Source organism: Vipera berus (genome assembly GCF_964194415.1).
Source record: "Vipera berus genome assembly, chromosome: 8".
Taxonomy (NCBI): domain Eukaryota; kingdom Metazoa; phylum Chordata; class Lepidosauria; order Squamata; family Viperidae; genus Vipera; species Vipera berus.
Genome location: NC_138211.1, coordinates 248,910 through 274,656, shown reverse-complemented (window position 1 = coordinate 274,656; position 25,747 = coordinate 248,910). Strand labels below are relative to the sequence as shown.

The 25,747-nt window shown below is 52.9% G+C and overlaps 4 protein-coding genes and 1 long non-coding RNA gene across 7 annotated transcripts; 3 read left to right on the top strand and 2 right to left on the bottom strand.

Annotated features, from left to right (window-relative positions):
* Positions 1-177: 177 nt before the first annotated feature.
* LOC308671758 (T-cell surface glycoprotein CD3 gamma chain-like) lies at positions 178-6,295 on the top strand. The gene is made up of 6 exons (XM_081334195.1): positions 178-1,131; positions 2,011-2,046; positions 3,243-3,443; positions 4,267-4,398; positions 4,602-4,645; positions 5,807-6,295. The coding sequence occupies exons 1-6, from the start codon at positions 1,077-1,079 to the stop codon at positions 5,870-5,872; spliced, it is 534 nt and encodes a 177-aa protein (XP_081190321.1). The 5' UTR covers positions 178-1,076; the 3' UTR covers positions 5,873-6,295.
* Positions 6,296-6,955: 660 nt separating this feature from the next.
* On the bottom strand, positions 6,956-11,622 carry CD3E (CD3 epsilon subunit of T-cell receptor complex). Of its 2 annotated transcripts, none has more exons than XM_081334111.1 (6): positions 11,482-11,622; positions 9,954-9,980; positions 9,038-9,250; positions 8,599-8,755; positions 8,273-8,310; positions 6,956-7,577 (listed from the first exon to the last, which is right to left on the bottom strand). In XM_081334111.1, the coding sequence occupies exons 1-5, from the start codon at positions 11,531-11,533 to the stop codon at positions 8,274-8,276; spliced, it is 486 nt and encodes a 161-aa protein (XP_081190237.1). In that variant the 5' UTR covers positions 11,534-11,622; the 3' UTR covers positions 6,956-7,577; position 8,273. The 2 variants fall into 2 exon arrangements, with proteins under 2 accessions (XP_081190237.1, XP_081190236.1); XM_081334110.1 differs by having other exon boundaries at positions 8,273-8,319; positions 8,603-8,755.
* A 1,062-nt stretch (positions 11,623-12,684) lies between these two features.
* Positions 12,685-17,867, top strand: LOC308671728 (myelin protein zero-like protein 2). The gene is made up of 6 exons (XM_081334132.1): positions 12,685-14,245; positions 14,712-14,878; positions 15,451-15,661; positions 15,736-15,871; positions 16,482-16,559; positions 16,810-17,867. The coding sequence occupies exons 1-5, from the start codon at positions 14,188-14,190 to the stop codon at positions 16,522-16,524; spliced, it is 615 nt and encodes a 204-aa protein (XP_081190258.1). The 5' UTR covers positions 12,685-14,187; the 3' UTR covers positions 16,525-16,559; positions 16,810-17,867.
* LOC308671729 lies at positions 15,885-25,288 on the bottom strand. The gene is made up of 3 exons (XR_014027284.1): positions 25,166-25,288; positions 20,522-20,609; positions 15,885-15,912 (listed from the first exon to the last, which is right to left on the bottom strand). It is a non-coding gene; the product is annotated as an uncharacterized lncRNA (long non-coding RNA).
* On the top strand, positions 19,347-23,276 carry LOC308671727 (myelin protein zero-like protein 3). 2 transcript variants are annotated; one of them, XM_081334131.1, is made up of 6 exons: positions 19,347-19,440; positions 19,657-19,823; positions 19,996-20,206; positions 20,503-20,668; positions 20,909-20,963; positions 22,541-22,794. In XM_081334131.1, the coding sequence occupies exons 1-6, from the start codon at positions 19,383-19,385 to the stop codon at positions 22,565-22,567; spliced, it is 684 nt and encodes a 227-aa protein (XP_081190257.1). In that variant the 5' UTR covers positions 19,347-19,382; the 3' UTR covers positions 22,568-22,794. The 2 variants fall into 2 exon arrangements, with proteins under 2 accessions (XP_081190257.1, XP_081190256.1); XM_081334130.1 differs by lacking the exon at positions 20,909-20,963 and having other exon boundaries at positions 22,541-23,276.
* Positions 25,289-25,747: the final 459 nt, after the last annotated feature.

Below are 25,747 nucleotides of genomic sequence, written 5' to 3'. Positions count from 1 at the left end.
AGAGGGTCGCCGAGGCGCGCGGAATATTCTGGGGCAGGGGTAGGCAACCTCGGCTCTTTTATGACTCATGGACTTCAACTCCCAGAATTCCCATGGCTGGCTCAGGAATTCTGGGAGTTGAAGTCCATGAGTCATAAAAGAGCCGAGGTTGCCTACCCCTGTTCTGGGGACACGAGGATTCCCGCCGGCTCCTGCTTTCCCCGGGCACCGATCCCAGATGGGCGCTCGAATAAAAGAGGTTTCCCGGCGCCCCGGTCGAGAGGCTCCAATTTGGAGGTCGGCCGGAGCCCGGGGCGGTGCCAAGGGAGGGCCTCGGCGGCTCTTCCAGCTCGAGCTTTACGGTCAGACGACACGGTGTGGACTTCAGCTCCCAGAATTTCTCGGCTAGTATGGCAGGCTGGGGAACTCTGGGAGTCGAAGTCCACAGATCTTAAACTCGCCAAGGTTGAGAAACGCTGGGTCTACATCAGGGGTCTTCAGACACGGCTCTTTTATGACTTGTGGACTTCAACTCCCAGAATTCCTCAGTCAGCGTGCCGGGCTGAGGAATTCTGGGAGTTGAAGTCCACAAGTCATAAAGGGGCCAAGTTTGAAGAACCCTGGTCTAGATCGATAGTTGGAGGCTGAGCTGTGGTGCACCAGCAGTAGCTGAGGACTGGCCCGTCTGGGCGGAGCCGCCAGTTCGGATAGGGTCTAACTGACCTGCCCAACAGGCTTGGCCAAAAGGGAGGAGTCCCCCCCAGGCTTGTTTGTGGGGTGCCTTAGTGGAGAGCTGCTGCCAGGGCAGGGGACTCTTATTTGCCATTTAGTTCTGCAAAGGGAAGGAAGTCACCTTCATTTTTTCAGCAGAGCGGTTTCCCTGTGGCACCTCTTCTGTCCTTTCATTTCCTTATGCGTAAATGCTCACACACAGAATGGAAGAGCCCCCACCCATAGACTTCCTGTTGTAGACTGCGTGCAAAAATCTTCCCTATATCTTCTTGCCCAGTCATTTTTTTAACTTGGCAGAAGACTTGTCACCTGCTGCCTGTGCTGACGAACGGGGAACAACATATCTGGCTCCCCCATCGACAAGCATGGGAGGTCAGGAACAGTTGCTGTGTGCAGCTGTCCTTGCCCTGTTCTTCCAAGGTAGGACTAAATCCAAAGCATGCAGTTTGAAAGGGTGGTAGCTTGTGGACTCAGGCTGGCAATGGTGGGGGGGAGAGGTAGGCAGGCTGCAAAAAAAGAAAGACACGGCCGTCCTTGTGAGAAAGCATGAGGACCAGATTGCTAGTTCATTACTATGTGTTACACTTAGCTGTGTTTCTGATTCAAAGCATCTGCTGACCCTCCCCATCTGAAAGCAGCAGACCCACCTCCTCTCCACACCTGACTTGGAGCTTGAGGCAGTCAGGCTGACCAGGTGCAGCCAGCCACTTCCCTCTGTCTCACCAACCTCATAAATGAGGAATGGGACATTTACATTGCAAGCTTTTGGAGGAAAGGCTAAATGCAAATGTAAATTCAGCCCATTGAAGAGGTAATGATGGAGATGTTGCCTTTGGGTGGCTGCCAGATTCCAGGACCAAAATATCTGTGAGGGTGGTAGGTGAGGAAATAATTGTTATGTGCCTGTCCTGAACCTCTAGCATTTTTGGAGAAAAAACTTTTCTCTGTCCATTTTCCTTAGACTTTGTTTAATATTAAAAACCTCAATAATGATTCTTCTTAGTTGGCTCTTTCTGAAATTAGGAAGTCACAGAAATGTTCCCCTTTTCAAGTCAATGTCACCCTTTTGGCTGAAAGCTGATCAGTTCTCCATTCGCATTTGCTATTCCCTCTTGTTTCCCTTCCTGGGTGCCATTTGGCATGATGTTTAGCCTTTTCACTGCTTCTGCATACCATACATTCCACTGTTTGATGTTGCTTGGACAACTGGATAGAAGACTGATGTGTGGTATTATTGACGATTCTTGGTCCCCATTTATTTTGCTCTATATTTCTCAACATGAAATTATTTTCTTTCAGGCATCAGCATAAGTGGAAATGCAGCATCTGGAAATGGTATGATTTGTTCAGGTTTCCTAAAAGAAAACCAGGGAAGCAGCTCAGAAGGAGTTCAGATAGGATGCATTTATATGTCTGGGTCTAGCCATAGGTTGTAGGGACGCGGTGGCTCAGTGGGTTAGGACGCTGAGCTTGTCGATCGGAAGGTCGGCAGTTTGGCGGGTCGAATCCCGAGCGCCGCGTAACAGAGTGAGTGCCTGTTACTCGTCCCAGCTTCTGCCAACCTAGCAGTTCGAAAGCACGTAAAAATGCAAGTAGAAAAATAGGGACGGTGGGAAGGTAACAGCGTTCCGTGCGCCTTTGGCGTCTAGTCATGCCGGCCACATGACCACGGAGACGTCATCGGACAAGCGCTGGCTCTTCGGCTTTGAAACGGAGATGAGCACCGGCCCCTAGAGTCGGAAACGACTAGCACGAATGTGCGGGGGAACCTTTACCTTTACCTTTAGCCATAGGTTGTGTGGCTGTGCTTTAAGGACTATACCATAATTGGCTGGGTTTGCACAATGCATGTTGACTGATGCACAAGCCCAGTCAGTGACTCTTGGTGTGCTTAAATTTTGGCTGTCTTTTAATTGGGGCTGGCTTCTAAATTTTCCAGATCCTGAGTGTTTGGAAAAAGCTTGTTTCAGAAAGAATATTAGAAAGAAAGAGATTTTTCTGGTGGCTGGAAGCTCATCAGGAGTCATTCCTGGATGGGAGGGCAAAGGACTTTAAACACTTCACAGCTGCCGTGGTAGATTTGGGAGGAAGTCTCAGCAGTTTCACTAGGACTATCTACTAAGGTAACATGTTACAGAAGGAAGGCAAGTTCCCCAGGACAAGCAAGATGGACAGGCAATGTGGGAGAGAAGCAGTCGCAAATCCCCCTTCCCACCCCCAATGTGCTGATGCCTAGGAGCTGGATAGAGAAAGCAGAAACAGATGTCTTCAGGGCCAAAATGCAAAGAGTGCCTTTGCCCAGCAGCAACTGCTGGCCCAGAACTAGGAATAAGCACAAAGGCTCATTTCCCTTAACCAATGATTAAGCCGTGATACTTTTGCCAAAGGAATACCAGTTGCCTGAAGAGCATAAATGGCCATATGTCTTGCTAAAATATTGATTAGCTAATTTGTTTGGCCCCCGAAACCCTGCAGGTACGGGTGAAGCTTTGCCTGTGGGACATCTGCCCCACATCCCATTTGTTTTGCAGAGTTCATCACCATAGAGCAAAAAGGAAAAAATGTCTCCCTGATATGTGAAGGGGGCAATAATGAGACACGCTGGAAAAAAGACAAGATGGATCTGACCTACCAAGGGAAGGAGTTGGCTTTGGCTGTGATGGATGACCCCAGAGGCATCTATGAATGTATGAATAATGGGAAAAGCAGATCCCTGCAAGTTTTCATCCGGAGTGCGTAAACCTTCTTTCTCACCCTTATTTAACAACATTGCCAGTCGTCCAGTTTCAGCGAGGCACACACCAGGGTTTTCTGAAACAAGCCTGCCCTTTGAAACTGGGATGGTTGAGGTGAAAGAAACATCTTAGCTCCCTTCTCTATCCAGTCTTAAGCAAAATGAGTAGAATGGGGGCAGCTTGATTGACCAACATATACAAAAGAATCTGGGCAGCTGATCCTCACTCAGCCTAGTAAATTGGCCACTGTTCGCCTCCTTACTTCTAAAGGAGCTTTGTTTGTTTGGTAAGGTCTCAAAGAGTTTGCTCCTTAGCTGATTAAATGAAATTAGTCGTCTTTCTATGGAATCAAGTTTTTCCCTCAAGATGTTGCTTGACCAGTCTTCAATATTAGAAAAAAGTGGTATTGTTTTTTCTTAAGGTAAACTGTCAAATCACCACTTCTATGACTTACATTCAATGTCCCTGTGCTAAAATGTTTCTGGAAATGAAATGCTCCACTCTGCTCACGTGCAGCATTTCTGGTCCTCTCTTACCAGATTGCTGTTTCCTAGGACACAGGTCATCTTTCTGCCTGGGGTGGTCCCTGGAATGGGCAGACCAGGGACTGCAGCCGGGTCTCCCTTTCTCTGGAAGAGTCCTGTTTGCCCAGTGACCTGGCAGTGGCTTCCCCTGGGTTCAGATGGGTGAGGGTTGCTTGCTTGTGGCAGTTCTGCCATAAAAGAACACATGCTCTGCTCGAGTGAGGCCTGTGTGGACTCCACGTGGATATGCGGGGGAGTGCAGAATGTTTTATTTTCAACGTTTTCTTTCACTACAGTGTGCCAAAACTGCATCCGTCTGGACTTCACTATGATTCTGGGGATTTCAGCAGCCAGCCTCCTCGCCACAGTCTTCCTGGCTATTGCTGTGTACCACATAGCTGTGGAAGAGCGGGGCCGGCCAACCCAAGGTGAGGAGGTGGCAACAAAGGGCAGCTGGGCAGCTTCCTTGAAAGGGCCACGGTGGCCTTCTCCAGAAAGAAGGACCATCTTGCAGCTCAGGCGCCACCCCCACCCTTGTTTCTTACCTGCCTCAGAGATCCCCCCACCCACTGCTTTCTTAGGCTCTTGATTTGTTCCCTGTGGACTCAGTTTTCCTATTTTGACCCTGCAGCTTCTGATCAGCAGTGCCTGTTGGCCAATGACCAGCTGTACCAGGTGAGAGATTCCACTTCCTTTTGGCTTTTCCTTTCCTTTCTCCCCCTTTGAGGGGGAGCTGAACTGCATCTTCTGTGCACTTCATTGTGTGCAGGGGTTGCTGTCTTCAAAAGAGGATATGATGGCGAAGAGTTAAAAGGAGAGGAAGAAACAGTGTAGAATTAGCAAGCCTTGGCATTAACAAAACAGTTGCTGAATGTGACACAAATGTTTCTCAGCAATTTTCCTGTAAAATGCATGAGGAATAAATTTCCACATCAGTATAATTCAGCTGTTTCTCAAAGAAAATTGTTCCTGGCTATGCCCTTTCTGCAAAGGGGCAACTCTGAGCCCAGGAACAGGAGCAAAAGAGTTCCCTGGTGGTTTTGGGATAATGCCAGGTCTGGTGTCAGACCAGAGACTGATCAGTTCATCCCACAGAAAGTGGGAGACCTACTAGAAGATTGTGTGGCTATGAGGCCATCTGTATATATTCCAGCACAGTAGAGATGGGGAGAGATGGGTCCAGGTATGAGCATGCCTGTGCCCACTTGTTGAAAGGAACTAGCTGCCATCATAGTCTCTGATGGGATGGCTTTGACAAAGAGTCTACAAACCTGTCAGCCATCTCCAGAATCCCAGTTCCACGGAGGGTCCCCTGGCAGGGAAGGCTGCCCCAAGGAAAGCGGACTCCGCCAAACCCATCCTCTTCAAACCCTATTAAGTTGTTTGGTGACATCCTGAGCCACAAATTCCAGTCACAGCTTGGCTTTGCCTGCTGGGCAAACTCTGGATTTTACTTGAGGGTCCAGCGTGGTGTGATGACAGTGATGTTAAAGAATCTGGTTAACCATTCTGCCTAAGAATGAAGTGCATTCCAGGGGTGCAGTTGGCCATCCTGGGGCCATGGCACTCATTTCCCTTCCAGAAATCCTGGCACACAACAGGGAGAGAGAGCAGCCACGCCAGAGGAAGCAAGCTGTGTGGGGCAGCTGAATGGCCCCTCCGAACTGCAGGGGAAGGAGCCAGGTGGGAGAGTGGCAGAGCAATGTCCTACCTGACCAGGCCAAATTTCCCCAGAGCCACCGGCTCGTCCTCACCCGCTGCTAGCTCTTGGCCCCCAAGGCGGTGGAAGTGTGGTCTGCCCATACAGGTCCTAAGGGTGGGTGTTCTTCCTTCCAGCCTCTCCAGGAGCACAATGACAAACCATATAGCCACATTGGCATCGCCAAGCCTCGCCGCCGATGAAGCCATTCTCCAGCCACATTCAGGTTCTCCTTCCTGGGCTCAATCTCTGAGGGACGTCCATTACATCAGCTGATGTGGGAAATTGTGGGGCCCTCCATCTGCTCCTGCCTTCTACTCCAGGGCCTCAAGCCTGGGAGAGCCAGCAAGGTCTGCTGGAGCTGTCGGAGCTGCTGGGTTCCATTTTCTGTTTGTTAAACTAAAGAGTGTGGGCTGGGGTGGGGGGAAGAGGAGCCTGCTTTAAACTTGTTTGATGAATATGCAATGCTGGGAATGTGGTGGCCAGTTGGAATCAAGAATGTCTTTTCTCAGCAATGCAAATAGGCTGGTTAATCTTCCATTTTCCCCTTTGCAGCTGAAACTGGGTCCCTGCTGTTGCTCCCCTACGCGTCCTGCCTCTCCCCCAATAAAAAATGTTGCTTACAACTTCCTGTCTAACATGGTGTATATTTGAATCAGAGTTGCAATGAAGTGAGAGTGCAAATGTCATGGCATCAGCCATTTGCACACGTGTGTAGCCACCACTGAGTGGTGATTCATAGGGCAGCAGAGTGTAGCTTTTGCACAGGGTTTGTGGTGGTTTGTGCCTTTCTTCAAATGCAGCTGTGTTTGCTTTTGACCACATCCTGTGGAACGAGCGCATCCACTGGGGGTGGCTGTTTCAATGTGGGGCCCCAGCTTTTCCTCCCTCACTGCAACTGTCAGTTTTTGTGCTGATGGGCCTCCTTGTGCAGCTGAAGCCTGAGTGATGCTGTCTTGAACCATCAGCAATGGGTTCATTCGGCTGGCTCTCAAAGCGGGAAGGGAAGAGCAAATCCTCTAACTGGGCCAAGCTCAGTGCCAGTCCTAGGGCTATGGTGGTGCCACCTGACTTTTACTTCTCTCCTCCCACCCTGGTTTTGTCTCCCCTCCTACTGGACCACTGCTGGTGGGTGGGAAAGCAGAGAAGATCTGGGCTTTAATGTCTGTGGCTACTCGTCCCAGCACCTCCTCTTTTCTCTCTGTCCCGTCCTTCCCCAAGGTCTCCCCTCAAGTCTGTTTCCAGTATTACTCGTGTCAGAGAAGAAACACACAGGAGTCTCTGGGGTGAACGGAACAGCACTTTACTAAGATTCTTTGCAAGCACAATCAAAACAAATGTAAAAGCAGGCCTTCTTTTCATAATGGGATTCCCTGCCAGGGCAAGTGGGCTCAGGGCTCCTGAAGCACAAATTGACCAGCCAGACATGCCACCTCAGGAGCTCTAGGGGAGACATGGCCACAAGTGGTCCCTGGGCACCCCCAGCCAGAGCAGAGCATCCTGCCCAGGGAATGGGACATGAGCCATGGAGTTTGCATGCACTCAGAGCAGCAGTGCTGTGGCTGAGAGACCCCACATGAGGGAAGAGGCTTCTACGGTGCCCTTTTCTTGCCCAGGTGTGTCCTGCAGTCTGAGAAGCCCCCTGGCTGTCCTGCAGCTCTTTGCTCCATCTGGGGTGGGGCTCTCCAGGCCACCAGATTTTCTAGCTGCAAAACTCAGTGCAAACGGAGTTCCCCCACCAGGAAGGTTAGCGGTTAGTGCAAACAGGAGAAGGAAGTGGCAGGCACTTCTGGGGACTCTCATGGCCAGCCGGAACATTTGGCATCTTGCCATGGCAAGCAAGGCAGCATCTCAGAAAGCCTGGGGCTCCAGGCCAGCATACACCTCCCGTTGGCCCTTCCGGATTGGCTGTAGGAACAGAAATACTTTTGGCAAACCTGGCCTTATTTTCTAGGACACTGGCTGTGTGTGTTAAGATGGGCATCAGCAGAGTGAGGACTTCCCTTGGGTGCATGTGATGCAGACTCTTGATTCTGATGCTCTTCTCTCTCAAAAACTTTTGATTGTTTTTGCCATTGTTTGTGTAATACATATCAGGAAACTGGCTTTAAAGCCATGTTAGGTTCCTTTTTTATTTGGAGGATAACAAAAAAGATGTGTGGCATGTGGCTGGAATGATAGTTTGGTTTGACATTCTGAATCAATTAAATTTTCTAAACTGATTAGTAAAAAAATTGACATTGTAGCTCCCGATTTGGCTAAGATTTTAGAAATTACCATAATCCAGAAAGGCAAATTGATTCAGAGATTCACTCAAATCATCTGTGAACTAAATCTCCCAGCTGAATTTTTGCTCTACCCTGCCAGTACCAAAGTAAGGGAATAGTCACTGTTCCCTTTATAAAAGCCAGAAGTGATGAAATTGACTAAATCTGGATCCTCACTTCAGAAAACAGACCTTAGCAGAGAAGGGGGAGGGCCTGTGGGCCCTGGCCCCTCTCTGCATGCCTGTCTCCACAGCTCTGGCCCTTGGTCTCCAACACTTGAGATGTTGCCCAATGTGAACTCCCCCCTCCCCCCCTTATGTTCAGTTCAGGGCTTACCTCATAATCTGGATTTGGGACAGGCGGTGGGTGGTCTGCTTGCTGTCCTGGAGCAAAAAGCAAAGGGCAAAGTTTATTGCCTCCGCAGTTCTCTGGCTCAGCATTTCACTGCTTGATGGACTGAGCGCCCCCCCCCCCCATTGCGTTCGTTTGTGGCTGTCAGCCTCCTTAGAGCCCTTTTCCAAGGCAGAAGTGGAGGGGGGAGCACCAGAGGACTTAACTGAAGGCAGCCCACCCCTCACCCCCCTCAGACTCCTCCAAACTGCAAAGCACAGTGCTTAAAATCTGGCCTGCACTGGGGAGGCGGGGAGAAAAGAGAGAGGCACTTGCCTTGTAGCCGTGGTGAGGCACCTGCCCTAAAGAGGACCTGCTGCTTCTTGCTGCAGAAATAGACCAGGAGCAGGACTCCCAAGGTGAGCAGGAGGTCAGCCACGATGATGCTGGCCCCGAGGCCGAAGCTCAGCTCCACACAATCCTTGCACCCTGCAGGAAACCCAGAAGCCTTAGCTGAAAAGGGAGCTCAGCCAAGCTGGTTTTTTTTTTAAATCCCATTTATATCCCGCCCTTCTCCGAAGACTCAGGGCGGCTTACAATTTAAAGCACAAATCAATTAATTTAAAGCAGAGAAGGTTCTTCTCTGCTCCGACTGCCTGGCACTAGAGGTCTGGGCTGGGACTGGCCACCAGGCAGCTCAGACTGCTAAGCATTCTCCCAGCCCCCCCATCAAGGGCAGAGAGGCCCCATCATACCGTTGCCGGGACTGACCTTTGATCTTCAGAAAAATCTTCCGCAATTTGCCATTCTGACTCTTTTGTCCACAGAAAAGTTCTTTCCCCCTTTCGATCTCAAACAGTTGGTCTGGCTTGGAGAAGACCAGGGTGCTGCTGTTTCCTGGATTGGAATTGGCATCCCACCACTGGGAGTTCTCTCCTGGGCAGTGGAGAGTCACTCTCTCCAAAGAGATTTCCACCGTGATTTCTATGGCAAGTCAGAGAGAATGTGCCTGGTAGCTCTGGGCACAAACACTAGCGGATAATCCAGCAGGATCTCACGGGGACAGCAGCAGGGCTGCTTTTTGGCCAAGTGACATTATGAGGCAGTGCCCCACAGCTTCATCCCCCACCCCAAAGGGAACATCTCTCTCCCTCCTTCCCAGTCTTAGGAGGCTTTGTGGGTTTTTTTTCTTAGGTGCATGTTCAGGGAGAGGTCTGGCATGCTTACAGGAAGCATGTCTGCTTTGCCATAGGAGTTAGTCACTGACGGTTTTAAACTAACTTAGATTACCTTTCAACAGACGTTGCTATTCTTACTCTACAACCATCTCCAAATGCTTTCTTGGATTGTCATTAATCCTAGTTTCTTCAGAGGCAGAGATGTGGAACATAATGACTATGCCACATGTTCCAACAGTGCCCATTTTCATTCAAAACAGTGACACCCCCCCCATCCCTGGAGGAGCTGGGAGAGAAGCCAGGCCTAATTGGAACTTCCCATTTTCTTAGTCCTGGTGGCAAAGACGCCTCCTCTTTTCAGCCAACAGTCACAAGCCAACCCATGTAAATGAACTGCAGTTTGTTGGGGGCAAAGGTGCCAGGGTCAGTTCCTGATGGTTGCAGGGACAAGGGCTTCTTTTTTACTTGTTTCCAGCAATAACCCAAAGTACTAAAGGCCCCTCCCTTACCTTCAATCTCTCCCTCCACAAGGCTGGCTGTGAAAAGAAAAAAAAATGGTGAAGACTTTCTCACCAGCATGTAACCGCCATTTTGTCCAGAATAAAGCTGCTCCCTTCAGCACCTTAAAAACCAATTCTTTTATGAAGTCCGAGCAAAGCTGGAGAACAAGGCAGTGGACCAGGTTGCTCTCCCCAGAGCCCCTGAAACAGAGGGGCTGCTCCATCCAATCAGACTTGTGGCAAATATTCTGAAAAGCTTTCTGGGGGAATCACACAGCTCCTCGTGGTCACTATTGCAGCCATACCCAGAAAAAGGCAGTGGAAAACATGTAGGCGTTGATTTTCTTGCCTTGCGGCCAAAACAGAGCAATCACAAGGCCCCTCATGTTTACATCATGTAATCTTCCAGAAGCTTCCTTTGCAGGTCAGATGGCGCCTATGTCAAATCCCAGTTTAAAAGATGATCTGTGGACCTTTTTTTGAAGAGGAGATTCCATTTCCCGATTCAGCTCCACAGTGCAGCTCAAGACCATCCTGCGTTTTCTCCCCATCCATACTGGCAACCTCCTCTTCCTCCTCCTCACTGGGATGTTTTCTTCCCTTCCTGTGATCTGTTCACCAAAGTTCTTCTGAGGAAAGGGACCTCCTTAGCTGGAAAGAGAGGGGCCCTCTTCCCACTCAAGCATTTCAGCCCTGATCACCTGGCCCAATCTAGCACATAGAGCCCTCCATCACCCCCCACCCCCACCCTGGGAGCTACCTTCCTTATGTCAGACCCTTGGAATCTGCCCCAAGCACCCTCCTGAGATTTCAGGTAGCCTGTGAGTTACAACCGTTTGTTTAACAACTGTCTGACGATATGACAGGGATGGCTGAGAATAGTGACTTACAACCAGTCCTCACACTTATGACCCCCCCACAGCATCCTCACAGTCACGTGATCGCCATTTGAAACTTTCCCAGAGAGTTTCAACAAGTCAGTGGGGGAAACTGCATTTGCTTAATAATTGCAAGATTAGTTTAACAACTGCAGCCAAAATGAATTTGAATTGAATTTGAATTTTATTGAATTTATATACCGCCCTTTCCCGTAGGACTCATGTGAGTCACTTAGTGACTGCTTTGCTTAGCAACAAAGGTTTTAGTCCCAATTGTGGCTGTAAGTAGAGGATTACCTGTGTCAGAGGGAGGGGAGAGAATGACTGACTACCTGGTCTGAAAAATAAGAGTTGGGTGGAAAACGTTTAGATGGGAAATCATTTGTAATTTCTAGAAAAAGTTCTTCACTCAACTCATGGCCAGTTAACTGCAGGAAATCTCTTCTAGAAGATCTGGTCACTGAGATCAATCTGTTGCCTGTAAGTGGAGTCAGACGTCCTGGGTCTTGGGAAAGGCAGTTGTGCGCACAAACATGGGGCAGCTGCCTCCCTTCACAAGGTCCCAGGCAACCTTGACCCGCAGGGCCAGAAGCCAGATGGATCAAGCAGAAGCCCTGATGGGGCCCAAGTCCAGCCCTCCGTGGAGAGGCAGCACTCACCTGTGCGGAAAAAGAGGAGCACCAAGGCACCCAAATGGAGCCCCAGAGGCATCTTCCTGCCCTCACTGCTTCCCCGTGGGTGCTTCGAGGGGTCTCCCCGGTGAACCTGCTGCGTCTATCCTTTCAGGAGAGCTCCAAGAACAGAGCTGAGCAATTGGTAAAGAAAGAGAAAGAAACCCTCTGTGGCCCCAGCCCTGCCAGGAAGTGGCAGCTCCAGCAAAGCAGGAGGAGCGAGCTGCCGAGGCTGAGTGGAGGCACAGATGGAGCTGGGGCCACTTAGCCGCACCCCCTACAGGCGATTTCAATTGGGGACTCAGTATGGAAGAAGCAGTCACAGGCTGCGGGGCCTAAAAGGCACTCACTCACCCCGTCTACCTCTTCAATTCCTTCCCCCCCCCCCCACTCAAGACCTTATTTACAACTGGATGTCTTGGCAGGAAACAGCCTCTGGGCCACTGGAGGCCCAGCTGGGCATTGGAGCAGACTGACCCAGCTGGTGCTTCAGTGGGGGCTCAGCAGTCAATCCAAGGGAGGAGGCTGGACCAAAGAGAAGGCAAACTCCTTCCAAATGGCTGGCTGCCAAGGAAACTGGTTGATATTTGAGTATGAGTTCCTGTGGTCATCAGAGGTATAGATCCTCCCCATTTCCTATATCCTCATGGAACCTCCGGGGATTCACCCACCCACCAAATGCCAGACCGTGGAGCTCTTTGAAAGGGCCCTGTAGAATGCCCTCCCTGTGCCAGGTGACTGCATGGCCCTGGAGCAACCATGACTCAGCTGGGTCTGGGATCCAGAGCCAAGTACCATCCCTCCTCCTCTCCACCCAGATCCACCTGTGCCCTGCCCAGCCCATCTGAAGGGGGCACTGCCCCAAGATGGGAGAAGAGTACAGCAGGCCAGCCTTGCAAATAGCAGCCTGGGGATGGTCTCAGCATAGTCCCAGAGTAGCTCTCAGAGGCCTGCCAGCCTGCCCATCCTCTGCAGAGAAGAAGGGAGCTTGTACTCCTGGGTGGGCAGGGCTGGCGACCCCTCCCTAAGCAAAGTCCATTCCTCTACCGCAGTTGCCACTCCAGCAGGTGAGGGGTGAGAAAAGGGGGGGGGGAGCTGTTTAAGAGATACTTTAATGTTTAGATTGCCACTTGGAGGTGCCAGTGGTATAGTACTGAAAACAAACCTAACAAACAAAATGGAGGTGGCACCCTTCCCCCACACCCTGTCCTCTCTTGGGACCCTGGTCCTCTGTTTGCCCAATCCCTTCAAACCCAAACTATCATCCCTCTGGCCCCAGACAAGGCCCTCCACAAGCTGGACTTAAACCAACCGGGTGAAGAAGCCCAAACCTCTCCTCCACGAGTGGCTTCCCAAAGGCCCCCTTTGCCTAAGGACAGGACTCACCCAGGTGCCCTGACCAGGACCTGCCCAGCTTCCCCCAGATGGCCAGCCAATCGTATCCTTTCCTGCCTTGTAGCCCTGTACACAAATCTTGGCTTTCCCCTAGTTTGGGGCCCCTCTTTCTTGTGACACAGACACTCAACCACCATTGCAATAAACCCTTTTCTTCTCTTCAACAATTTTCCACAACAGTTGATATTTTGAATTGTACACTCTTGCTTTGTTATTTTTATTCTGTGTTTTATGTTGCTCTGTGTCAAGTGTCCACTGGGACTGTGACAGTAAAAATTTAACAAAAGTATAAACCAATCAATGTTATTTTTTCTGTGGAAAGGAATAATAGACTGCAGCTGAGCCCTGATGCTGCAAGGGGTGCACCCGGCCAGCTGGATCTGCGGGCTCAGGGACTGCTCCCCAGGACTGCCCTTTGGGTCTGCTATTTTGGGCCCCCTCCTGGGCTTCCAAGGGTGGGAGGAGGTGTTCTCCTCCTCCTCCTCTTTCTTGATCAGGTAGACTGGTCAAAAACAATGAATAGCATTACATTACATTACATTACATCTATGGAGATTCTCAGTCATCCAGGTCCTGGTGGTTCCAAAGGTGCTTTTTCAAGAGGCAACTGAACTTTCTTGTTTTTATTTGAAGACATTTCACTTCTCATTCAATAATTTCTGATTGGGTGGTGGGGAATGGACATGGAAGGGGGAGAGTAGAATGGTGGCTCTTGGGCAGTTAATCCCCCGGCTGTTAAGGGTTAATTCTGGCAAAATGACTTAAAGGATGGTGGCTCCCTCCAGCCCCCTCACCCCAGGCTAGCTGGAGGTACCAGGGTGGGAAAAAGCCCAGCAGGTTCTCCTTCCCAGCGGAGGCTGTTGATGGTGTCCTGGGCCAGGCTGGGCTCAGGTGGTGGCTTTGCGGATGGTGGCTATCCTGGCAAGAACCTCCTTTTATTTCGATAGTCCCTGACAATTCTAGGGCTTTCCGCAAATCCCGGGACAGTGATAGGAACGAGTGAGGGTCCTGTGGAAAGAGCGCCGGGCACGGCTCCGCCTCGGTCCGGCGCAGCGGGATCTACAGAACGGCCGCGCTAGCAAGGAGCCGATCGGTCGCGGGCAGCACCGCTCTGGCAGGCAACAGCAGCCGCCACCACTCGCCTCGAGGAAGGGGGGGGCGGCAGCGCGGGGCCGGGCGAGGCCTTCCTGGGGCGGCCCGTGGGAGGCTCCCAAACCGTGCGGGACGCGCCTGGCTCATTCCAGGTTTGGGAGGCATTTGGGCGGAGCGGCTGGCAGGATCCCGCAGAAGCAGAAGCTCATGGCCCCCCCGGGATCTCGGCTCGCGGGACTCGCGGCCTGGGGCTTTTTTCTGCTCGGTAAGATAAGCTTACCCGCCCGGGGAGGTGATGGAAGGCACGGGCTCGCAGGGGAGAGCAGAGGTAGAGCCCCGGCTGGGCCGCCTCCTTGCGGACCCTGATTCTGGACCCTGACCCCGACCCCGTCGAAGGCAGAGGCGCGGGCTGGCTCCTCCGGAGTCGCCGCCTCTAGGCCGTCCCCTGCAGCGGTTGTGGACCCTGTCCCCACGCCCGGCCTCGCTCCTGCGTAAGGCACACCCAGCTGAGCGCTGCACTGGGCGGGGTCGGCGTCACCCGGCAGACGAGTTCCTGCACGTCGGAACGGCGACCTGTTCAGCAGCTCCCTTCCCCTCTGCGGAATTCGCCCTGGATCACTCCGCGCAGATTGGGCAGCGCCCACCTCCAGGAAGCGGCGGCGCTCTGCCCTTCCTTCTCCCAGGTGCCTTCGGGCCCTGCGACGGCATTCCCCTTCTGCTTCTTTCTGCAGCTCTCGAGCCGGTGGCAGCCATGGAAACGTTCACCTCTGGCACCCTGGAAGTGTTGAACGGGACCGACGTGCGCTTGAAATGCACTTTCCGCAGTCCAGTGCCGGTGGGGCCGAAGCTGACAGTTTCCTGGTACTTCCAGTCCGAGCTGAAGGAGCCCCTGGAGTCGGTCAGTCCCCTTGCAGTACGGTGGGGCAGAGAGGCTGCTAAGGGTCAGGGGGGGGCGGGCTGGTGGCTTGGCTCTAGGCACCTATGGAGATGGACGATGTTCCTCCCCCTCCTCTGGAAGCCTTTGGCAGAGTGGCCTGTGCTTCCCTGGGCCAAGGGGGAGGGGAGGGGAGAGCAGTTGGCTCAGGCAGGGCCTCCCCTCCCAGCCCTGAAGGAATTCAGGGCCCATTTGCTGGAGCCTTGGCCCTACCTCTCCTGCCCATCCACTCAAGCAGAGACAATGGAGTGCCCCCAGGCACCCTCCCTGAGACTGGCCCGGATGGCTGTCTTCCAGAGAAGCTCTGGAGCAGCTTCCCCAGTTGGGGGTCTTTTCCTAGCTGCTGGGCACCCTCCCTTCTCTGCAGCAAGTTCTGGGCAGGCTCCTTCCCTTCCCCGTAGCTCACCAGAGTCCTTTCGCAAAGCAGGGAGGGAAACAGTCTGAGAAATTCCCAGGACTCAGTTGCAGGATGTGCTGCTAACCAAAGACCAGGAGCCACCTAACACCACTGCTGGTGCTCTCTTGGCTGTACTCAGGTGCTCTACTACAATCACTGGGCTTACCCCTCCAAATCAGGCCGCTTCCTAGGTAGACTCACCTGGGATGGCAATGTACACAAAAACGATGCTTCGGTTATGCTCCACAATGTGAGCCCCAAGGACAACGGGACTTTCCAGTGCCATGTGAAGAACCCACCTGATGTGGATGGTGTCATTGGCGAGATCCAGCTGAGTGTTGTGCTGAAAAGTGAGTGGGCTGGGTGGCTGGGGTTGCTGTGCTTGTGTTTCTCTTCCTCACCTGCCTCTGTTTTCTCTGGATAGTGAGCTTCTCAGAGGTGCATATTTTGGTCCTCACCATTGGCATTTCCTGTGCTGCAATGTTCATCCTTGTGGTGGTTGTGGTGATCTGGCGTCATTGGCAGAGGATGCAGCAAGACAAGACAAGGGAGGTGGGGAGGTAAGTTGGCAGGGAGGGACTGGGCTCCTGGGGTAGAGGACCTGTGTGGGTGGGTGGAAATGGGGCTTTAGTGAGGAGGAGCTGGCATGGTCTGAATTTACCTGTCAGAATCCAGAAGCCACGGAGAACCCTGCAAGCTCCAGTTGAGGCTGCCCAAGAGACTGCAGTGAGCTAATCAGACTGTACACAGGAGATTCCTTTTAATGGCCTCTCCCTACACACAGGAGGCAGACAGCTAATAATAGATCAACACTGTGGGTGCTTTACATGTACAGTGCAAAATCTGATTCAAATATTCAAGGCATGGCACCTTCTCCCTCTGCTTCCTGCAGCTGGAACCCAAGAAAAAAGACCCCCTTGCCTCCCCTGGAAGGCATGGTGGTAAAAGGCAGATGTGGCTGGACTCAGCAGTGATTTTGCAGCCCCTCAGCAGGAATTAGGAGCCAGAGCACCCTCCCACCAACACCCCTGAATGCAACCCGAGCCAGCGGTGGCTTGCCCAGCTCTTCTGCCCCATCTCCCCCCTGCCCGCCTCCTGCCCTGTCTCACGAAGCAGTTGCTTTTCTGCCTCCTGCCCTGTAGTTGCTGCCCTTCCTTTCTTCTCAAATAGGTCAGAGCAACTGAAGCTGAAGGAAGGCAGAGAGGAAAAGTAGCCCCCTTCCTGGGGACAGGGGACCCATCGGTTTTGGTAAGGATGCTGGGGCGGGAGGGGCTTGACTGGCACTGGGCAGGAGCTGTTACCAGCTACTCCAGGACCAAGGTGGGAGGCTGAAGTTTCCCCTCCCTCCAAGAGAGACCAGGGATGGAGGGGCTACTGCCACACCTGCCAGTCTGGCCTTTGTGGACATTCAAGCTTCCTCACAGTTGGAGGCGTGGGCCAGCACCTCCACTGGGAGCTCCACCCACAATTACTCCTTGTGTGTGCTTTTCTCTCCCAGATCTACCCATGGATGCTATGGCCTGCTGGAGCTGAGATGGCAAAGGCACTTGTGCTCCTGGCCTTGAAGGAGACCTTCCGCACGTAGAGGGCCTGCAGGAGCCAAAACCTCACCTTCTGCCCTCACGACACCAAAGGTCTGCCTAGCCAGTCTTCTCCATATGCCTGAAGCAGCAGTCCTCCCCTCCCACCTTGACTACAGATTGCCTTTGACTCAGTGACTAAAGACCTGAGGACCACTGGCCACCTAGTTGGTGTCAGCAGAAGACTGGTCAAGACAGACCAGCCAGGCCAAGCTTGGGGGGAGGGCAACGGGGAACCACTTTGCTCACTGTTCTGCTCTCTTTCCTGGACCAAAGACCAGGCAAATGGCTAAGGGGGAGCCCCCAACTACTTAGCAAAGGGCTTCTTCTTCAAGCAGGACCAAGCCCCTGTTTCTATGGCCTGCCCTGGCCTGGAGTAGTCTGATTCTGTGCAGGCAGAGGATCTCTGAAAGGGAGTGAGGAACCAGCCATGGGGCTGTTCCTGCTGGATGCAGTGATTCTGTCTCCTTTGCAGTCCCCCAGCCCAGGCTGGCAGCACAAATCTCCTTAAAACCAGAGTTTGCTTTTGCCTTCAGGAGGATTTAAGAGCTCTGGACAAAAAAATAAAAAAATAAAAATCTCTGACCACTGATCCCCTTTTATGCAACAGCACTACAGCAACCCTACCAACAACTACCTCTAAAACTCATCAGCTTCAGGTATTAGAAGATTGTTTGCTGGGTTTCTTCTGGGCCACCCTTTCATATCCTTAGGTGACACTCTTTCATACACTAATTTATTTAAAGAGTCTTGTTAAATTTTGTATGCTAATGGAATATTTTATAATAAAGGTACAATTGCCTGGGTTTAAAAGTGACTGTCATCTAGCTTAATGGAATGTACTTGTTGTTGTTGTTAGCTGCGAAGTCGTGTCCGACCCATCGTGACCCTATGGACAACATTCCTCCAGGCCTTCCTGTCCTCTACCATCTTCTGGAGTCCATTTAAGCTCACGCCTACTGCTTCAGTGACTCCATCCAGCCACCTCATTCTCTGTCGTCCCCTTCTTCTATTGCCCTTGATCTTTCCCAGCATTAGGCTCTTCTCCAGTGAGTCCTTCCTTCTCATTAGGTGGCCAAAGTATTTGAGTTTTAGCTTCAAGATCTGGCCTTCTAAAGAGCAGTCAGGATTGATCTCCTCTAGGACTGACCGGTTTGATCGCCTTGCAGTCCAAGGGACTCGCAGGAGTCTTCTCCAGCACCATAGTTCAAAGGCCTCAGTTCTTTGGCGCTCAGCCTTTCTTATGGTCCAATGGAATGTACTATGGCACCCCATTCAGATCAATTGCACAATCTTTAAAGTCAGAGGGTCCTAGAAGTGTGGATATTGCAAACCACAATCCTGTGAGGGAGCACAAAAAGAAATCGTGGCCCAGAGGCCCAGGAGGAGCAAGGGGAGACACAGATGACCTTGGGAAGAGGGGCAGCTAAGAGCAGGGGGAGGGGGGCAGATCACGGGGAAGTAGTGTGGAGTCTCCAGCCGTGTCTGGAGTTGGGCTGGGAGGGAGGGAGGGAGGACTCGACAATGCTGCCTAAGCCCTAAGAGAATGATCACGATGCCTCTCCTGGGTTAAGCTCCCTTGTCCTCCAATGGCCTCCGGAGAAGATCTAAGTGGGCACAGTCGGCTGATCCTCATTCGAGGCCCCGGGATGGCAGTTGGAGCAGCTTGGGCTGGGAAGGGTGCTTAGGCCAAACACAGCCTGCTCCACCTTGCCGAAGTCCTTTGCTGCAGACCATCTTGATGGAGGGCCAAAAATGGCCACTGGGGCCTCTTTTGCACATGTGGCTAGTAGTGTCATACTGACAATATAATTTCACCTCCGTGATGAAATCATATCACACATTTTTGCACAGACTGGTTCCTGTTCTAAAATTCTCCTTTTCTTGGCCAGGGGAGGATGTGAGGCAATGACTTGGGAAGTCGTGGCTGGGCTGGGCTGTTGCTTTAATAGGAGCTGTTCGGTTCAGGTCTAGCAAGTCCTTGGGGGTGGGGGGGACTGATGCAGCAAACCAAGCTTAAGGCAAATACACAATACACAATACAGACTAAGAGTGTCCTTCCGGATTTGCTATATTTCTATTTCTTGCATCGGATCCCATCTTTAATCCGCACAGACGGATTCGGAATGCTGCTATTGGTCCAGTAATCACTCTCTGGAAGCTTCCGGACATCAGGGCAGCCCCCCACCCGGCCTCTTATTAAATTCAACTTCGCCCCTGAAGGAGATCGAAAAGCGGCAAAAGCGCCTTGACCGGTGCCGGAGTCCTCGCCTCCCCCAAGGGGGCCCCGCTCCCTTTCCATTTCCTGCCCAGGTCCGCTCGAGACCTGCCGGTGCCCCCAAGCCTCCCCTGCTTCCGAAGACCAGCGCGGCGGGGGAAACGCGGGACGCCCCTCTCCCCACCGCTGGCAGAGCGCCGCGGAGCAGGGCCCGCCTCTTCCGGCTTCGCCGGCCGACCCGCCAGTCGAGCAGGTGCGACCGGTCCCGGAAAGATGGGGCTGGCGCGGAGGAAGCCCGTCGGAGCGGCCGCGCTGCCTCTGCTCCTCTTGGGTGAGCGGGGCTGCCGCGCGGCGCGGCGGGGCGGGGGTCGTCGGGGCGGAGGCCTCGGCCAGGAGGGCGGCGGGCCCGGGAAGGAGGCGGCGGGCCTCAGAAGCCCCGCCGCGGCCGTCTGCTTTCCCGCCCGACGGACTCCCGGGCCAGACAGGAGGCGGAAGGGGGGCGAAAGCTGCGGCGGGTGACTGAGCTGCGCTGCGGCTGTCCTTGCAGCGGCTGCCAGAGTCCACCTGCTGGAGATCCAGGCCGCTGCCCAAGTTCGCGCGTTTGTGGGCGAGCCGGTGACCCTGAAGTGCTCGTTCAAGTCCTCCGCTCCGGTCACAGAGAAGCTCACCATCGACTGGACCTACCGGCCTCTTGCAGGGGGCAACTTGGAGCCGGTGAGCTGCGGAGGTCCCCGGCTTCTGGTGCTCTGATGGCCCTGAAGTGGTGCTGTCCCCGCGAGGGCGGATGAAAGGAGTCCTATAGCCTGGTGGCCCCTTCTCCCTGGGGGAGCTGGCTGCTGTTGGGTCTTCTGATCTGGGATGGCTCACCCTCCCCTCCCTCCCCCAGGTCTTCCACTACCAGTCTAATGCCTATCCAGCCAAGAGAGGCAGCTTCCGGGATAGAATTTCTTGGGCTGGCGATGTGGCCAAGCAGGATGCTTCAATTATGATTTGGAACCCAACCCTGGAGGATAACGGGACATTCACCTGTTCTGTGAAGAACCCCCCTGATGTGCAGCACAACATTCCTCAAACCCTGCTGACAGTCACTCAGAGAGGTAAGACAGAGACCCCAGTGCCCAGGACAGGAGGGGGACTGTCCTGCAGGCCCTGGGTGGGTGGCCACTGCCAGCTGCTTCCTGGAAGCCTGCTGCTCTTGGCTTGAGGTGGTGCTCCTTCTGCCTGGCCTGCGGAATGTCTTCCAGTCTGGGGTGCCTTGGGTAGCAGAGGGGACTGTGCTAACCGCTAACATTGGCGTTTGTGCTGGGGGTGGACCTGGGGGAGCCTTGTAGACTCTCGTAGCTGTCTGGAGGGAGTTTTGCTCCGCCTGCCCCATCCTGCTCTGTTTCCAAAGGTGCCTCCTTCCAACTGACCTCATCGGGACTGTTTTCCATCCTGGTCTTTTTCCCCTCTGGCATTGTGGTGGTTCTGCTGCTGGTCCGGATGAATCAGAAATCTGGGCTGATGAAAGCAAGGAGACAGCCTGGTTACAAGAAGTCTTCCATTGAAGTCTCTGAAGAGTAAGAATGACAGGGAAGGGGGACGGGTTGGAAGGGATTATTGGCAGAGGAAGTTTTGAAGAGGGGCTGGGATGGCCCCCAATGCCTCTTAAAGGGAGTTCAAAATGGCCCTCCCTCTGCTACCCCTCAGGGCAAGAGGCAGCTAGGAAGGAGAGGCTGATGCTCAAAGGTGGTGGGAGCAGAGGGGCAAACAATTGGGCTGGTTGTTGGGCTGGTTTCTTTTCTTCCCTTTTTCCATAGACCTGAGCAAAATGGCTGCAGAGAGCGGCTGGTTAGCTGTTGTTTGCAGTGCCTGGTAAGCCAAAAGGCTATTAAGAGAGAAATCTTTTGTTATGGGAGCACTAATTCCTGCATTATCTCACTGGGAAGACAGCAGAAGTTCAGCCTTATCCCTGCTTGCATCTTTCTCATTCTTCCCCACTGAGAACCAGCAGACACTGATGTCTGCTGATTGCCCAGTGGCTAGACTGCCCTCAGAATGCCCTGGAGGATTGCTGAGCTCAAAAGGGTGTCTCAAACAGAGTAAGTAGGAGGTTAGATGCAACAAGGCTCTGTAGTTGGGAGACCTGCTGGAGATAGTGAACTTATTGGCAGTGTAGAAAATGTCAGCAGAGAAAAGTTCTTCATCTCCCAGCAGATATTTTAACTTAGGATCATACATAATCCTCCTTTACCAACTGCTCATTCAGTCTCTGTTCGAAGTTGTGATGGTGCTAAAAAAATAACTCTACACTCAATTTATGACCATCAATGACCCTCACAGAATCTCTGTCATGTGACTTCCATTATGTTCCGTATACAACCTGTGTGTGAACTGTGGCTTTCCCCCCCTCTTCCTTGTGGTTTGGAGAGGAAGGGATTACAAGAGAGTAAGCTATTTGCTCTTCTACACATTGAAAGCAATGAAATCCGATGGGGTCAGGGAAGAAGAGATTCCCTACAGAAATTGCTAGCCACAGCTGGGGAGGGGGAGGGCGCTGCATGGGGCGGGGGCCACAGCAGAGAAGGCTCTCCTTCCAGATGGGACCTGCCAGACCTGATGGGGTGAGAAGATTTATAGGGAGTCCTTGACTCACGACCACAGTTGAGCCCAAAATTTCTGTTGCTAAGCAAGACATTTGTTAAATGAATTTTGCCACATTTTACGACCTTCCTTGCCACAGCTGTTCAAGTGAATCACTGCAGTTGTTAAGCTAGTGACACGGTTGTTAAGTGAACCCGGCTTCCCCACTGACTTTGTTGGTCAGAAAGTTGCAATAGGGGATCAATGACCCAGGACACTGCGACCATCCTAAATAGGGACTGGTTGCCAAGCGTCCGAATTTTGATCGCATGACCAGGGGAAGGTTGCAATGGTCATAGGTGAGAAAAATGGTCATAGGTCACTTTTTCAGTGCCATTGTAACTTTGAACGGTCACAAATGAACTGCACCTATAATCGGTGAGAGGCATCCCTCAGATTCAGAACAATAAAAGACGACTTAGGCGAAGCTTCGCTCTGAGATTTGCCGGCGTCAGGAAGAGTCACAGCTGCCACTCCTAGTGATGTAAAACAGGGCTGAACTCTTAATGGATCTTAGTTCGAGCGGCATTTCTTGCCCATCAAATCTTGGGCATCGTGCCGATTGCTGGCAAGAGGGGTGAGCCTACCTGCCATTGCTTGGGTTTGTTGCATCTGTGTGAACTGAATGCAGGTAGGGGAGACCTGCAGGCGGCTCACATTACTTGGGAGGAGAGGGGTGGTTTTCTTGCTGGGATCTTCATCCCCGAGACACCCTCTTGGGCCTGAGCCAGCAGCACTTGTGGCCCAAATGGCTGAGCTGAGCGAAGGGCACCTGGGTCACCTCAGGCTTTTCCTTGCCTCCTGTTCAGGACACCGATGAGGAGGAACCGTACTGACACTGGCGGAGGGAGCAGGAGTCCCTTTTGCAGCGCCGTCACCGAGATCCAGCTCAGGAAGTCTCCAATGAATGGCCGGATTTCATTCCATTCTAGGAGTGATCCTGATTTGATATTTTCTCTTTTCTTGGCTTTCTCTTGCCCCGTGACTAGGCTCGGAAGAGGGGGCAGTGGCAGGCAGGCTCTTAGGCTTCCACTTCTGCTCCCTGAGCTTCTGGCTCATGAAATGTGAGTACAGCCCCAGTTCCTGTCTAGGATGTTTCTGTCTTGAGAAACCACCCATGTAGTTTGAGCTCACAGCCAGAAGAGAAAGTGGAGAGGATGGAGGCTGATGTAGAGACACAGGATAGAGCTCTTCAGTAAACGCCAGCCACTTCAGTGTGGCCATTGCTGGATGTAAGCACATATCTATAGTGGCTGCAAGGCCCCTCTGTATCTTTCTGGAACTGAGCCTCCTGTGGAAAGAGGGCCAAGCCTCTTATGTCTCCAGCTGGGCTTGTTAAACTGAATATTGTGGCCTTAATGTGGAAGTGCGCATGAACCACCTGAAGCTCAACATTCAGACTGTCTCCAATTCTCATAGTTGGGAATGCTGGCCGTAGGGCCTTCACCTGCGGATCCCCCCTTCCCTTTCTTTTCTTTCTCGGTTGGCTTTCCTTTGCAGAAAGCCCTTCCTTCTGCGACCAATAAATGCCTTGGGCCAACTCCATCTATTCTTTGTCTTTTTGGTTTGACCAGAACTGGTCTACCATTAATTGGGGGGGGGAGTAGGGGAGGAATTGGGGAAAGTATATGCCTGCCTTCCCTGCATTTGGTTTTGAACAGTGCCTAACTGGACTGCTGTGGGTGCTGCTGAAGATTGAATAATCTTTCAGCCCAGAAGGATGAAGGACCAGGATCCTGCTGCCAGCCAAATGCCACAAATCCTCGCAGATAATGAAGGAAAGCAACAGTTTTCCCAGTGTACCATGGAGAGAGGTGGTATTTTGCTGTCCAGGCTAAAGGCTCGCTGTCCTGGAGCCCTGACTGTTCTTCTCCTCTCCATTAAGGGAGGGGCCAGCTGGGGCATCTCTCTGGCTCAGGGGGCAGGGCCAATGGTACCTGGCCTTGTTGGAGCCACTTCTGAATCCCCCAGGCTTTTAAGTGCTGCTGCTGCTGCTGCTGATGATGATGATGATGATGGGGGTGGCCATCATTATCATCAACTCTGGATGTTCCTGCCTCAACCAGGTTTGCCCTTGGAATCTCCCAGGTCAGGCCACTTATGCATACTTGGCTACCAAAGGAGTGCTAAAGAATGACTGAGGGGAATCAAGCAGGCAGAACTGGGCTGCCCCTAACATGAGTGGAGAGAGGCTGCAAGTCAGTTCTTGAAATCAGGAGTGAGTAGAAACTGTCCTGTTAGAGGGGCTCCCTAGAGAGCAACAGGCAGTTAATGAGGGGAAAGACACTTTCCGCGGGATGATGCAATAGGAGGGAGGGTGAAGGTCCCCTGCCTTAATATGGAGGGACAAAAGGTTATGGGGCCAAGACTCTCTGCTGGGCTCTGGCTGCATCACTGTGGATATTCTGTGCCGCCTCAGTGAGAATTTAAGTTCTACGCAAGCTCACAGCTGCCACGAGGCTGAAGTTCTGGAGCCATTGTAACAGTTTTGAGGTTCAGTTACAATACCTGTGCTAAATGTGTTGGGCAGAGGCTCTTATTTGGGTGGGAGATGATTGTAGTTCACTTGGCCTTTGAGAGAATCGACAGTTCTATTCCTGGCTTTTGCCGGCACTTGGAGATGTTCCAACAACCTGGTGGGCAGTTTCTTAACATGCCAGATTGACCTTCTGTTCCAAAGGCAGTGAAAGCCCTGGCAGCTTATTCTGACCAGCTCTCCCTGCCTGTGGACTCCAGGCAAGGAAACACTACAGAGGCGCCTGGAAGGACCCTGGTGGAAGCCAAGAACGTGATGGTTGGCTCTGGGCCATGGCAGCAGGGCGCTGACCGAGCGAGTCTTTGGCCTTGTTTAAGGACACACGTTCCTTGTTGAGGAGCTGCTTGGAATCAGATGCTGGCGCTCTGGATTCCAAGGAGATGACGTGAGCCTTGCAAGCTGATCTGGAGTTTAGCTGAACTTGTAAACCGTGTGTGTTTGTGTGTTTGTGATGATCTCCAGCATATGTGGGCTGGTTCCTTGCCTCTCCCATCTTGTGGAACTGCCAGTGAAGGGAGGAGGGATTGGGTTCAGCACAATGAGGGTGGGGGTGGACACCCCCCCCCAGGATTTCTGCCTCCTTAAGAGGCCACGCTTGATCCAGCCAAAGGGAACAACTTTTGGATAGTCTTTGACTTGTTAGGGAAAACTGTTGATGAGGTGATCTGACAGCAGTTCCAGGAAGTCCTGGGTGAAAAGAATTATCTGTGCCCTTTCCAGCCTGGATGCAGCCCTGAGCATCTGTTGAGTTTTTTTCTTGTTCTGTTGGATACGGAGTGGAGGGCTAGATCCCGTCCAACTTGGTGAGGCTGTCTTGAAGTTCAGTGGCCTACGTCACAGACCAGCACCCGCACTTGGCAAAGGAGCTGCTGTGGAGGTGCTGCTGTTGGCTACCTACCTCTGGGGTTGGAAGAAAAGTAAGCCAGGACTCGGACCGGCCGCGCTTCTTTCCCTCCGAGAGACCCGAGGGGGACTTCTTCGGGGTCTCTCCTCGAATGCCAAGTGGGAGCACCGTGAGCTTTGGAAACGCAGAAAGAAGCCGCGTCCGTCCTTGCACGGGTCTGCAGGCAGAGCAGGACGTTCGCCCGGCTCCAGCCGGGGACGATCCCATCTCGGGCCTCATCTTTTCTCCGCCGGGAGCGTCGCGCTCCGCCCCGGCCGCCCCGATGCCGTTTCTGCCGAGTCCTGCAGGAGTCCAGGGCGGGAGGGAAAACGCCGAGCGGCTCCTGCAGGACAACGGACAGCGACGCGGCAGAGGCTGAGCCGCCGCAGAGCCCAACTGCTCCGGCGGCGGCGCGGCGGCGACACCCCCGGGCCTTAAAAGAAGCGAACCCGGGGCGGAGGGGAGCCCCCCCGCCGCCCCGCCCCGCGCCTCCCGAGAGCGCAGCCCAGTCCGCCGCGGTGCAGGCGGCCGAGAGCGGTGGGGGCAGCTCCCCGCCGGAGCCTTGGCAGACACCCCGCTGCAACCTCTTGTTTCACG